The sequence below is a fragment of the Vicugna pacos genome, chromosome 17 (assembly GCF_048564905.1).
Source record: "Vicugna pacos chromosome 17, VicPac4, whole genome shotgun sequence".
NCBI lineage: Eukaryota > Metazoa > Chordata > Mammalia > Artiodactyla > Camelidae > Vicugna > Vicugna pacos.
Genome location: NC_133003.1, coordinates 21,658,280 through 21,670,679, shown reverse-complemented (window position 1 = coordinate 21,670,679; position 12,400 = coordinate 21,658,280). Strand labels below are relative to the sequence as shown.

The 12,400-nt window shown below is 47.4% G+C and overlaps 1 protein-coding gene across 2 annotated transcripts in view; it reads left to right on the top strand.

The window, feature by feature from the left end:
- The window catches only part of USP4 (ubiquitin specific peptidase 4), a 33,830-nt gene that overhangs the window by 17,960 nt on the left and 3,470 nt on the right, over window positions 1–12,400 (top strand). For both annotated transcript variants that reach the window (XM_006196295.3, XM_006196296.4), the window contains 10 exons: window positions 1,172–1,330; window positions 2,359–2,583; window positions 3,386–3,469; window positions 4,066–4,160; window positions 6,416–6,607; window positions 7,238–7,326; window positions 9,026–9,253; window positions 10,550–10,620; window positions 10,859–10,977; window positions 11,274–11,423. In XM_006196295.3, coding sequence (XP_006196357.1) covers window positions 1,172–1,330; window positions 2,359–2,583; window positions 3,386–3,469; window positions 4,066–4,160; window positions 6,416–6,607; window positions 7,238–7,326; window positions 9,026–9,253; window positions 10,550–10,620; window positions 10,859–10,977; window positions 11,274–11,423 — 1,412 coding nt within the window. The remainder of the gene's footprint in view (window positions 1–1,171; window positions 1,331–2,358; window positions 2,584–3,385; window positions 3,470–4,065; window positions 4,161–6,415; window positions 6,608–7,237; window positions 7,327–9,025; window positions 9,254–10,549; window positions 10,621–10,858; window positions 10,978–11,273; window positions 11,424–12,400) is intronic.

Sequence of the window (12,400 nt, the reverse complement as noted above, 5' to 3'; positions counted from 1 at the left end):
TCAGTTGGGAACACGGAGAGATGGGTGAACTGCAGCGGGCACTTTGAAGCAGCTTGAGTTTTCCAGTGCCCTGAATGTTTTTCCCTGCTGAAGGGGATGCACCTTGCCTCCATACATTGAAATCTGAAAATATTGTGTGGTTCAAGGAACCTTCATGAAGCAACTGATTGAAAGAAGGAAAAGAAATAGCACCTCAGCTCAGTGAAAAAATTAAGATCTTTGATTGTTTATTGAAATTGGAAAAGAATTCTTTTCATTCCCATGGTCACATTAATCCTTGGGAAATATGTGTAAGTCACTACTCACATATCAAGTCATAAAGGGACTAGAACTGGGTGACAACACATTGGACTCAAGCTACTGTAAATACACAGTTGGCAGACAGTATTCAGAGACTTTAGGGTTAGTTCTCTCTCTGCACTGTGTGGTATAGTAGCTACTAGCCACTTGAAATGTGGTTGTTGTGAACAAGGAACTGAGTTTTTAATTGTATTTAATTTTAATTAATTTAAATCTAATTAGCCACATGGGGTTAGTGGCTACAGTATGGGGCAACATGGGTGGAGGGCCAGGGTTCTCCAACTTTCGGATGCATCAGAATCTCTGGAAGGTCTTGTTAAAACACAGACTGCTGGACCCATCCCCAGAGTTTCTGGTTCCTTAGGTCTGGGGTGGAGCCTGAGAATGTGCATTTCTAACAAGTTCTCAGATGATGCTCATGCCGCTAGTTGGGCACTGTGCTCTGAGGATCTTTATTGTAGAGCAAGGTAAGGGAGGCAGTTACTTAGGGCTAGGAGGGCTGTTACGTAGAGGAGGACACTCTGTGTGATGCAGGTACCATAAGTTCTTAGAGAGACTCTGAACAAAGAAAGTAGTTGGCGAGGGATTCATGCTAGTACTTAGGTGGAGTGGCTACTGAGGATGCCACCCTTCACTCTTCTCTTAAGGTAGTGGCCCAGGTTCCAGGTTCCAGGTTTGTAGTTTTTCAGGATTTTAGATCCCAGCCCTCGCTCTGGTGAGAATTACTGGCCTTTAGGCCCTTGAGGAGTTAATCAGTTTACTCGACCCGGTGGCATTTTTCTCCTTTATTGTCTCTTTGATGACAGTTTCCCATCTGACTTCACTGATTGTTTATATCTTATGTCTTCTGATGTGGTTGCTTTTGTTGTAGACCCAAGTGGGACGTTTTGCCCCTCAGTTTTCTGGCTACCAGCAACAAGACTCTCAGGAGCTATTAGCCTTTCTTCTGGACGGACTGCACGAAGATCTGAACCGAGTGAAGAAAAAGCCATACCTAGAGCTGAAGGATGCCAATGGGCGGCCAGATGCGGTATGATACTGAAGGTTTTGAACAGTAGTATTCCAAAGAAGCTGCCTCCTGTTGAGGGTTGCAGGGACATTCTTCTGGTCTTGGAGTATTGGTGCCAGGGCCCTTGTTGCCCCTCACTGTTGTTGGTGACGTGGACGTGCAGTCTGGTAGAGAAATGCATTGCAGGTCAGGGAATAGGCTAACTCTAGTTACCCGTAGTGCTCCTGCCTGGACTCCTTCAAGTTAGAATCAGTTTGTTTAGTATAATTTCATTGGTGAACAGACCAGAGACTAGGGCACTCTGAAAACTGTAAAATGCCTGTAATGTGGGCCTTTGGGATTATTACCGCTGTCATTAAAATTCATGTATGATTATTAAAATAACTGTTAACATTATTAGGGCACTTAGACTTTTTGCCTTGATTTTCAGATCTATGCAAAGGGAATTTAGTATTTAAGTTACCCTATTACATTGGGATGGTCGATATGAATACTTGTAAGTGACATTCACATCATAAAGGAAAAACCATGAGTTAGCTAAACTGTAATATAAATTAAAACCTCACTTTTGAATCATCAGAAACCCTATAATGAAAAATACGAAAATGAATATATGTATGTATACGTATGACAGAACTATTATGTTGTGCGCCAGAAATGTACACAGCATTGTAAACTGGCTATACTTCAACTGAAAAAAAAAAAAAAAAAAGAAAAAGGAAACCTTGTAGGAGACAGTCTTTGCCCTTGTTAGGTCTATGTGCCACAGTACTCTCAGTGCATTTGTCTCCCCAAGGACCCACAGACTCCATGCTTCCCATAGATCCTATGTCAGCACTTTGTTAAGTGTGGGGTTGGGCATGGTGCTGGCCTGTGGTGTGAGTATGGTCTGCTAAGAGCCCTAGCCCTCGCTGGCCTGGACCAAGTTCTTGGCTGTGCAGACTGCCTCACAGTCTTTTCTAGATTTTGCTGTGAATTGTTCTGGATACAGGGGTTAAGGACTGATAGGTGTTGAGAATGTCTTATTTATCCCTTCTCCTTTCTTCCAGGTGGTGGCAAAGGAAGCCTGGGAGAATCATAGGTTGAGGAATGACTCTGTGATTGTGGACACGTTCCATGGCCTCTTCAAATCTACTTTGGTTTGCCCAGAATGTGCTAAGGTTTCTGTGACCTTTGACCCATTTTGCTATCTGACTCTCCCACTGCCCTTGAAGAAAGATCGAGTTATGGAGGTCTTCCTGGTTCCTGCTGACCCTCACTGCAGACCTACCCAGGTAAAGAGAATCAGCACCCTCATGGTGCCCTTTGTTGTGAGTAGTCTCCAGCCCAGAGTCAGGCTGCATCTGTCTGTTGCATTGGGAGCTCCGTCAGCTGCCTCTTAAACCCCTTGGCGCTTGCCTTGAGTGTGTGTGCCCTTCGCCTCCATCAGACCTTTGAGTAATCCCATGTCATTTAAGCAAATTGTGAAGGTCCTTTGGACTTCTCTATTACTTTTATCCCCATACTGCATTCCTTTGACTAAAGGAACCTGGCTGATCTGCTAAGAGGTCCTTGAATCTGAATTTTAGGGAACCAGAATCAGGGTACTTTGCTCGGTCAGATTCACCCCTAAGTCATCTGGGAGAGCCTGGCTAGACCAAAAGGCCAGGTGAGAGGAGTGACCTGCTGGTCTTGGTGTCCAGCCCTGCTGATGGCTCCCTGCATGGCTGTACTGCTTAGTCTTCTGGCTTTATTTTCTTCATCTCTAAAGAAAGATGACAAGGACTGGTTGGCAGTTTGTGTAATTTTAACATTTCTTTAGTGGAAGTAGTGAGCAGCTCCAAAACGTTAAGAATAATATACAGCAATGTTTAGGAGGAAGAGAGACGGCCCAACTCCTATGGTGCTACCAGAACAGAGAGGCAGGTGCTGATGCTGAAGACTTGCCTGTTTGTTTTGCTGGCCACTCTTCTGGTCCCTGAACTCATCACACACTGTTTCTGGAGGAACACCTTTGCCTTCCAAGATGTCTCCTCCTGGTTCATCTCCCACCCTTTGCAGAGCACCCTTGTCACCCCTCCCGTCTCTCCTTTGCAGTACCGCGTGACTGTGCCGCTGATGGGGGCCGTGTCCGACCTGTGCGAGGCTCTCTCCAGGCTGTCTGGCATTGCTGCAGAAAACGTAAGGCAGGGTGGTCTCTTAGCCTATGGGGGGTACTTCGTAGTCCTTTGGAGTTAATTTTCAATCTTGTAGCCACTTTTGGGGGATAATTCTTATCAGCGAGCACAAATATGATTATATCTGGATGTTTCAGACCCTTGCTCACGGTGTACACTGTGGCTGAGACCATCCCTTCCATCCCTGGGAACACTATCTTTCCTCCATTGAGGTCACACTAGCCTTGGTCAGAGGGCCAGGGGTGGGGCTCTGCTCTCACTCTGCCATCCCTTCCTACCTGACCTCTTCTGTGATAAGCTGGAAGTTCTTTCCTATCCCAAACTCTGTAGGTGTGTGGAGTGACTTGATAGAAATCTTTATTTAAAAACATTTGCTCATGCTTTTCTTTGCTCATCCTTTCTGCTGAGCCTAGCCCTGTGTGGAGGTGGGGAGAGTGAAGACCTCTCCTTTCATGAGGACCCATCCTCCTGGGTGCTTCCATCGGGACTGGTTGCACAATGATCACAATGCTCCAGCAGCACAATTTTTCATTTCTGTTTGGGTTTTAAGTAGGGGTACTCTTACCATCTTGTAATCTTTCTGTTACTGTTGATTCTTAGATGGTGGTCACAGATGTGTATAATCACCGGTTTCACAAAATTTTCCAAATGGATGAGGGTTTAAACCACATCATGCCTCGGGATGACATTTTCGTGTGAGTACTCTGGTTTCTGCTGCAGGGCCGAAGGACACTTTCTAGAGGCTTTGCCTTGTTGGTGTCTCCAGAGCAGAAGATCTGACGTTTGATGCTCACGTGGATTTGCCCCAACCCCTGGTTGCAAGAGATGGGTGTGTTCAGAGAATTGTGAGCAGCCATCAGTGATGAGTACCTACTGGCACTTCAGCTAGACATTCCAGATAAGTCTCCTCAGCTTGGACAGGGCTTTTGTCAACAGTTGCTGCCTTTTAAGAAGGCCTGGCAGTGGTCCTGCTGTCAGAAATGCTTTTCTTAAGAAGAGCACAGCTGTCTCAGGGCCCACGGGAAAGCAGGAGAAGGGACACAGTACAGGGATGGTCTTGGTCCTTTCTCCAAGCCACAGGTTCTTCAGGCAGGTGCCATCTCAGAATGCCAAGAGAAGGTTGATTTAAACAGCCTTATCCAGCTGTAACATCTGCCAGCTCTGAGTCTCGGTTTTCTCATCTCGGTGGGGACAGAACACTCCAGCTCCAGCTGTCCCCTCGGCCCCTCCCAAGTCCTCTTGCTTCAAGGCTGCTTGGTGTCAGTGTCTGTGTGTCCCTCTCCCAGGTGGGGCCAGGTGGAATGTGGCCTTGCTGAGCTCCCACCTAGACAGCCAACGTGTCTCCCCCATTCCCTTTCACTCAGAAACTTGCCTTTGCTGAGAAAGGCTTTCAGGATTTTGTTTTGGTTTTTGTTGTGGGGTGAGGAATGCAGTACACATAAGAGGCATTTCCTTCCCCTTACTTTGTTGGGCCTGTGACTTCTAGGTCACTCTGAAAGGAGTAGTTCATGACTGCACACAAGATGTTCATGCTTGCATAGACTGCCTCCCCACTCCCCGGCATCTTCCCCCGGTTTACAAGTGGAGGGTGCAAGGCTCACACTGGGCTGCAGGGCTGGGGCTGTCCACTTCTGACCCCAAGTCCTTAACATCACCCCCCTCAGTTCTGGAAATTAATGTTCACACACATCTGAGCTGAGAAGAACTGGGGCATCACCTTGTGGGGAGCTTGGCAAACCACCATCAAAGGATTTCTAAGGGCTTGTGGGCTGACCAACAGGAAAGCAGACTGTTTTTTGAATTAATAGTTGTCTTATGAAACTTTCGGCGTCTAATACTTTTTAAGCATGTGATACGCTGTGCTACTAAGTTACTTAATTCTTACCACTACACTGTAAGGTGGGTGATCCCGTTATCCACTGGGTAAACAGGCTTCGAAGTTAAGGTGTTTGGCCTGGTCACAGCAGCCAGAAAGTGGCACTGATGGACCTGGAACGTGCACCGGCCTGACCCAAAGGCTTGATTCTTGATCTTTATGCTCGACCACAGGCTCCTCGCCCTAGAGCACACTTTGAACATTTTTGTGAGTGCTTCTCTGAACTCCTCCTGGATATATTACAGGCAGGACTGTACCAGGCATCTGGGGAGGGTTGTGTGTGTGTTTGTGTTTATAGTTTCCAAAAATTGAATCAGTAAGTTTGTGTCTCCCCCTATAGGAAGAGGGAAAGACTACAATCGGTTGCCAGCAATTTTGGTAACATCTGTTCCAGGATAAAACATCTATAAATCTCCTCAGTCCCATGTATTCACTAAGTAAGACACATTTTTTTCAAAATCATTGATTTGTATTTAGCAGTTTCTTTGGTTACCTCTGGTTTTTAAAAAATTAAATATGATTGTTTTTTACTTCAGTGTTTTTGAACAAAGATGGCAAACAATTAGTTACAAATTTGTTTCCTCATTTGAATTAAAGAGCTTTTGCCTTATATTCTAGGTATATATCCTTGTACAATATTTGGTTTTCTTAGAGGGCAGGGCACTGAGAATGCCTTTCTAAAAGTTAAGCTCCTTGCTAGGTGACAAAAGATGATCCTGGTGGCCAGGCTCCCCTGTGTGCCTTTGTGTCTGAAGTGATGGTCCGGATGACAGCTGCCATCTGTGCTGAGTCCCAGTTGAAGGACGACGGAGTTTGAGGCCATGGTTGGGGGAAGGGGGATCACATTAGCCCCAGGCCCCAGGTTGTGTAGGGTCACATTGTGCTGACAGTGACCCTTCTGGGGATTCCTGACCCAGGCTCGAGAATTGTCTTGGAAATGGTTTATCCACCTTTTGTGCTGAAGTCTGCTCTGTCCTAGTGACCATAGTCCTGGCCACCATGTAGCTGCAGCTCAGATCTTCTTTGCTCACAGAGACCTTTTGCTAAAGGTGCCCTCTTATGTGATTAACACAGGTATGAGGTCTGCAGCAGCTCCCCGGATGGCTCTGAATGTGTCACGCTTCCGGTGTACTTCAGGGAGAGGAAGTCCAGGCCGTCGAGCACTTCCACCGGGGCGGTGCTGTATGGGCAGCCACTGCTGGTTTCTGTCCCCAAGCACAGGCTCACCCGCGAGTCATTGTACCAGGCTGTTTGTGAGCGTATCAGGTTGGTGGTAGCAGTATGATTTGCTTGCTATCTGAAATAAGCCAGGCCCAGTATTCGTAGTGACTGCCCCCTGCAGAGTGCCTGTGTGGACCCTGTGTATTCGCTTCTGTTAGAAATGCAGTTGTGCCCACCCCCGGGAGGGCCAGGGCAGGTGCTGTTGGAACAGGACACCTGGCACATCTGAAGCACCATGACACTGGGCACTTAAGCTTCCTCTGGTCACTGGAATCGTGTCTTTACCCCCATCAGTCACCTGCATGAGGGAGTCTAGTGCTTTGATGGCATTTTGTATTTGAGTGTAATTTCTAAAGTACCCTACTGTCATTCTGAAGCTGTAATTAATGTTACTGGGAGGTAATTTTTTAAATGATGGTGCTTTGTGACACTTACCGATGATTTGAAACAGACTTTCTCAGAGTCTTCAGTGACCTGGTAGTTGGACATCTTGTCTCTTGGGTTCTTCTCAATTTCTTGAAGTGTTGAGCCATCACATAATTTTTAAGGCCCTTTTATTTACATAAATTACCTTGTGAATAGCTGAATATAAAAACTAGGAACTACTTCTGGCTGAGTAGTAGAGAAAAATAGGTAAATGTTACAACTAACAAACAATTCTATCTTTCTTTCAAGCCGCTATATAAAACAGCCTTTGCCTAATGAGTCTGGCAGCTCGTCCTTGGAGCCGGGAGCCTGCAATGGCTCCAGGGGCAACTGTGAAGGTGAGCGCTTGCCACACTGTGGGGCTGTGACCGACCAAACCCCTCCTGACCTCCCCCTTCTTCCAAAGGTGTGGTACACACGGGATAGGGAGGCTCTGAGGCTGGGCTGGGGGCTCTGCCTAGAGAGCAGACCTGTCTGCACAGCTCTGCCCTGCCAGAGCCCACTGTCCAACTTTGGCACATAGTGGAATCTTTGTAGGCTAGGTTTTACCTCAGGGAGCCTGAGCCTTGCGGGACTGAGGGACTTGCCTGAGGTCATGAAGCAAAGTCAGGATTTGATTGTGGAGTGCACTTGACTGCCTCCACAGCCTGGCTTCTGTCTGCAGAGCTGTTATCTTGGCTCTGACCCACCGCCTTGGTGCGGCAGCCACCCCGGGGAAGACAAATGGTCTGTGCAGCCAATCAGGAGGCAGAGACAGGTTCTCTTGGGCGTTTCTTTATTTCTACCCAGGAAGCCACAGCTGGAAAAGCAGTAGCATAGGCTTGTTGCAGGAAACCCAGAGCCCTCACCATCCTCCTGTGGCCTAGTGCTCACAAGCTCGTCTGTGACCAGGGAGCTCTGCCTGACCTGCATGTGGCTGTCACACTTCTTTTTGAGGCATAGGTGACTGGCAGGGTGGCTTTATTCCTAGAAAACTTAGTGTTCTCCGAGTTAGTGTTTCCGTTCCCGTGGCCTGACGGGAAACTGCACTGCGTTGTCCTGGGCCCAGCCTGTCCTTCCTTGTGAGTACTCCAAGACACAGTCTTTGAAGGAGAGGATTTTCATGTAGAATGTACACCCTCCTTTCCTCAGTTTCCACTTCTATTGCTGTTTCCCTGAGTATATAAACTTTTTAAAATCTTCTCTTCCCTGTTACTTCTACATAACCTTTTGGAGTTGTCCCCATCTTTGTTGAAATTACTTATCTGTTACCTTAACTTTCCCCTTTGGCTGCCCAACAACAAAAAAATATGAGGCATATGATCATGTATCTTTTCATAGTAGCCACATACACTAACCAGTTCTCTGGAAACACCTGGAAAATTTACTTATCAGCATATGTCTCTAGAATGCCTCTTAAAAACTCTTGAAACTCCGCAATCTTGTATGAATAAAGAGAAAAAAGGAAGGAGAGGGTCTTGCATGCTGTGTTCCCCGGGCCCCAGCAAGGCACCTGGACTTGAGAGACCTCAGCACGTGCTCGTTGAAGAGACAGCACGTTTCTTGTGGAGGAACTGAAGACCTTTACTTCATATTTGTGTTCATTATAATATATAAAATTGTGCTTTTAAATTGTTTCTTACCAGACTGTCTTCTTGAGTGTTGAGTATGTATTTAATTTTGGTCCTTTTCTCTCTGTGGGCCTCATGATCAAGTTGAGAGTCACGCTGTGCGGGGTGAAGTCCAGTAAAGTACCAGGCAATGAGGGGCCCAAATTTAAGACTGGCGGGACTGCTGACTCACTCTGTACCCTTAGCTAATTCCTTGAACCTCTCTGGGCATGTGCTCTCTCACCGGGGAGCAGCAGTGCCCACTTGCCTGCTTACCAGGTTTGGGGGAGGGTCACATATGAAGTCAAGCGTCTGGTAAAGGGTGGATATAGTTTCACGTACCCAGGACAGAATTTGGAAAGAAGCGCCACAGTTAGATATGAAATAAAAATTTCATCATTGAAATGGTAGCAAATTACGTATACGTTCTTTTTCATTTGTGTGCTAGGAGAGAATGAAGAAGAAATGGAGCATCAGGAAGAGGGCAGAGAGCAGCTCTCAGAAGCAGAGGGCAGTGGGGAGGATGAGCTGGGAAGTGACCATGGTGAGACCACTCAGAAGAAGATCAAAGGCCGACCCTGCCCCAAAAGGCTTTTTACCTTCAGCCTTGTGAACTCCTATGGCACAGCTGACATAAATTCCCTTGCAACTGATGGGAAACTGCTTAAACTCAACCGTAAGCACTTTTTCTGACCTTTCAAACTGGGTTTTTGGGGACTCAGGATCTCTTGGAAAATCCTTGCACTCAGCACTCAAATGCATTGGGGTTTCATATTCTCATAGTGTGGCTCCAGGAACAGACACTTTTGTGTTCCTTGGCTTGAAGTTCCCTAGACTGTTTCAGAGCCACGACACCCCACTGCCCCTCACCCTGGCCTCCTCATCAGGCTTTTCTCTTCAGTCCTGGATGACTTCAGAGGGAAGCGAGCCCTCCCTCCATTCCCACCACCCTTCAGGACCTTTGCTCCAGGTTGATAACACTTGTGGCCCCCGTGGTGGCAGCATTCCCTCAGACTTACGAGCACAGAGGCACATTTCTTTTGTTCCATAAGAATACTCATGAAGTGTGACCCATCTAGAGGATGGCCATGGATTTCACAGGTTGTTACTTGGAGCCTATAATGGGAACTGCTATACAGACGGGAAGAGGCACCCACATGGATGGGTGTTGTGTGTGAAAAGCACACGTGAATGAAGACGCCTACATGGAGTGGAGAGGGGAGCTGTAAAATCATCTCATGTCTTCAGCTTCCTTCACTGGAGAAGAAATTGGCTAGATGTCCTCTAGCTAGCTAGTTTTCGTCTCTTTTTTTGAATGCCTTAGGGAAAAAAAATTTTAACGGCTTTATTGAGATAGTTTTAGATTTTTATATCTGTCTTTCTGCAGCTCCCTCCTCTCTGTGGGGCTTCCTCCTCTTTAGTACAGTGTCTTGCAGATTCTAGCTAACTTCTTGAGCTCTGGTCGTTGACTCCTCAACTCAGTCTTCCTGTCTCCCTCCCCGAATCCTGTGTTGTGGCCTGGACGATGACTCCAGGCAGTAAGTGGGGGCAACGTAGGCATCACCTTGGTTTTTTCCTTCTCTCAGGGATCTCACTCTTGCTCTGCCTAATATCCAGTGTCTGAAAACAGTTGTTTCATCTATGCTGTCAGGTTTTCTTGTGGTTTAAGGTGGGAGGATAAATCTGGTCACTGTTACTCCATCTTGACCTGTGCCCTTTCAGAATTCTGTATAGTTAGTGCCTTTGGAGTGTATCTGAAGCATTGAGGAAATCTTTGCCAAAGGATTTGGGGACCCAGAGGTTCAGAGTTGGCTGCCTCAAGGCAGAGCATCGCTCTTGGCAGTGGTGGGTGATGGGTGAGCAGATGTTGATGGCGCAGCCTGAGGGTGGTCCTTCTCATTGCTGTCACCTGGGGAGCCCCTCCTGTTGCTGGCCATTCAGTAATGAGTGACACTTTGGTCCTGCTCCACAGCTGGATCCACACTAGCCATCGACTGGGACAGTGAGACCCGGAGCCGTTATTATAATGAGCAAGAATCTGAGGTAGGTCGCTTAGGATTCTTGGTCTGGGGTGTGTATTAGGGTCACTTTCACAAGTTCCACAGCAACTTAACGACTTACATTTTAGGCTGAGAATAAAAAGCACGTAAAGATTTTGTCATTATGTGTTCAGAGGCTCCAGAAAGTACATTATATTCCAGGTGTAAGAGCTCATGAGGTTGTGGCTCAGCCTGCTGAGATCTTGTTTCCTCAGCGGAACTCAGCGCTTTGTTCCTCACAGGTCTACGAGAAGCACGTTAGCATGTTGCAGCCTCAGAAGAAGAAGAAGACGGCAGTGGCCCTGAGAGACTGCATCGAGCTCTTCACCACCATGGAGACCCTTGGGGAGCATGACCCCTGGTATGCAGCTCCCTGCTCTGGGCAGGGGCACCCATGCACCCCGGGACTCTGAGATCTGCTGGGACCGTCTGTGGACACAAAAACCCTTTGCATTTTGACATGTCACTTTTTTACGTGGCTGACCCTGCAACACAAGTCTTCCTCTGTGAACTGTGTTTTCCAGACAAAGAAAGCCATCACTCTGTTTTGGAAGGTGGCGTAGGGACCTCCCTGCCCTGAAGTCTCTGTGTCTGAGTGCCCAGGCGGCACCGGCTCCCTGCCTCCCCACTAAGCTGAGGTTTCTCTTATCTCTTCAGGTACTGTCCGAACTGCAAGAAGCATCAACAGGCCACAAAGAAGTTTGACCTATGGTCCTTGCCAAAGATCCTGGTGGTCCACCTCAAACGTTTCTCCTACAATAGATACTGGAGGGATAAGCTTGATACAGTCGTGGAATTCCCAGTCAGGTGGGTCCCTGGGCCTCAGTGTTATTAGGAAAATTAAAAAACAGGCAGGCAATCTAGGCACTGATTGGCTGAGGGTTTTGCTACCAAAGACTTTACATTAAGATGTGTGGTGCTGGGCTCCGGGAGGTTAGACTGTGGCTCATTCCCACCCCACCCCCACTCCCACCGCATCCTCCCACGTTCTCCAGTAGAAGCACTTCCCTCTCGAGTCCCTCATGCCCCCTAACTGCACTGGTTTTCCCACCCATCATGGGGCCCAGGGAGCCAGGGCTCAGCAGGTCAGCACAAGGACATGCTGCATCTCATTAATGCAGGGGGACAAGGAACCAGAGAGTAATCTGCTGGGGAGAATTGGATTATTGGGGGCCACATATGGGGGTACAGATCCACCACAGTCATACCCCCAGGGTAGAGACTGGAACTGGCTGCCGGTGTCCTCTCAGGTGCCAGGCCACAGGGTGTAAGTGACACAGGAAAGTAAGTCAACAAGGTAGGCATTCCTCCACAAAATGCAGATTTAAAAATGTTTTGGGGCTGGGAAGAGTAGGTAGATAGATACAGGAAGTATAGACATGTCAGTGGGAGAACTTAGGTGGTGGGTATATAGGTATTTGTTGTAAAATTCTTCTATGTGTTTGAAATTTTCTTTTTTCTTTTTCTGTGTGTTTGAAATTTTCAAAATAAAATAGTAGGAAAAAAGTTTTCTGGGGCCTGTTTTGGTATTTAGCTTAAATTTTGATAGTTACAGCCATTTCTGTATCGTTGCTGCAGCCGTCGGGTCTGCGCCCAGAGCCCTTCCTTGCCGTTAGGTCTGGCGCTGGAGTTACCAGGGGGCTTCTTACTTCTATTGGAATGTATCAGTGGTCAGAACAAAACCCCAGGGCCCCTTCTGCCTGGTCTGTTCATTCATTCCTTCTGCAGTTCGTTCCTGAGTGCCTCCCTGTATTGTAGCCTGTTGCATGAGAGGGGTTGCTGGG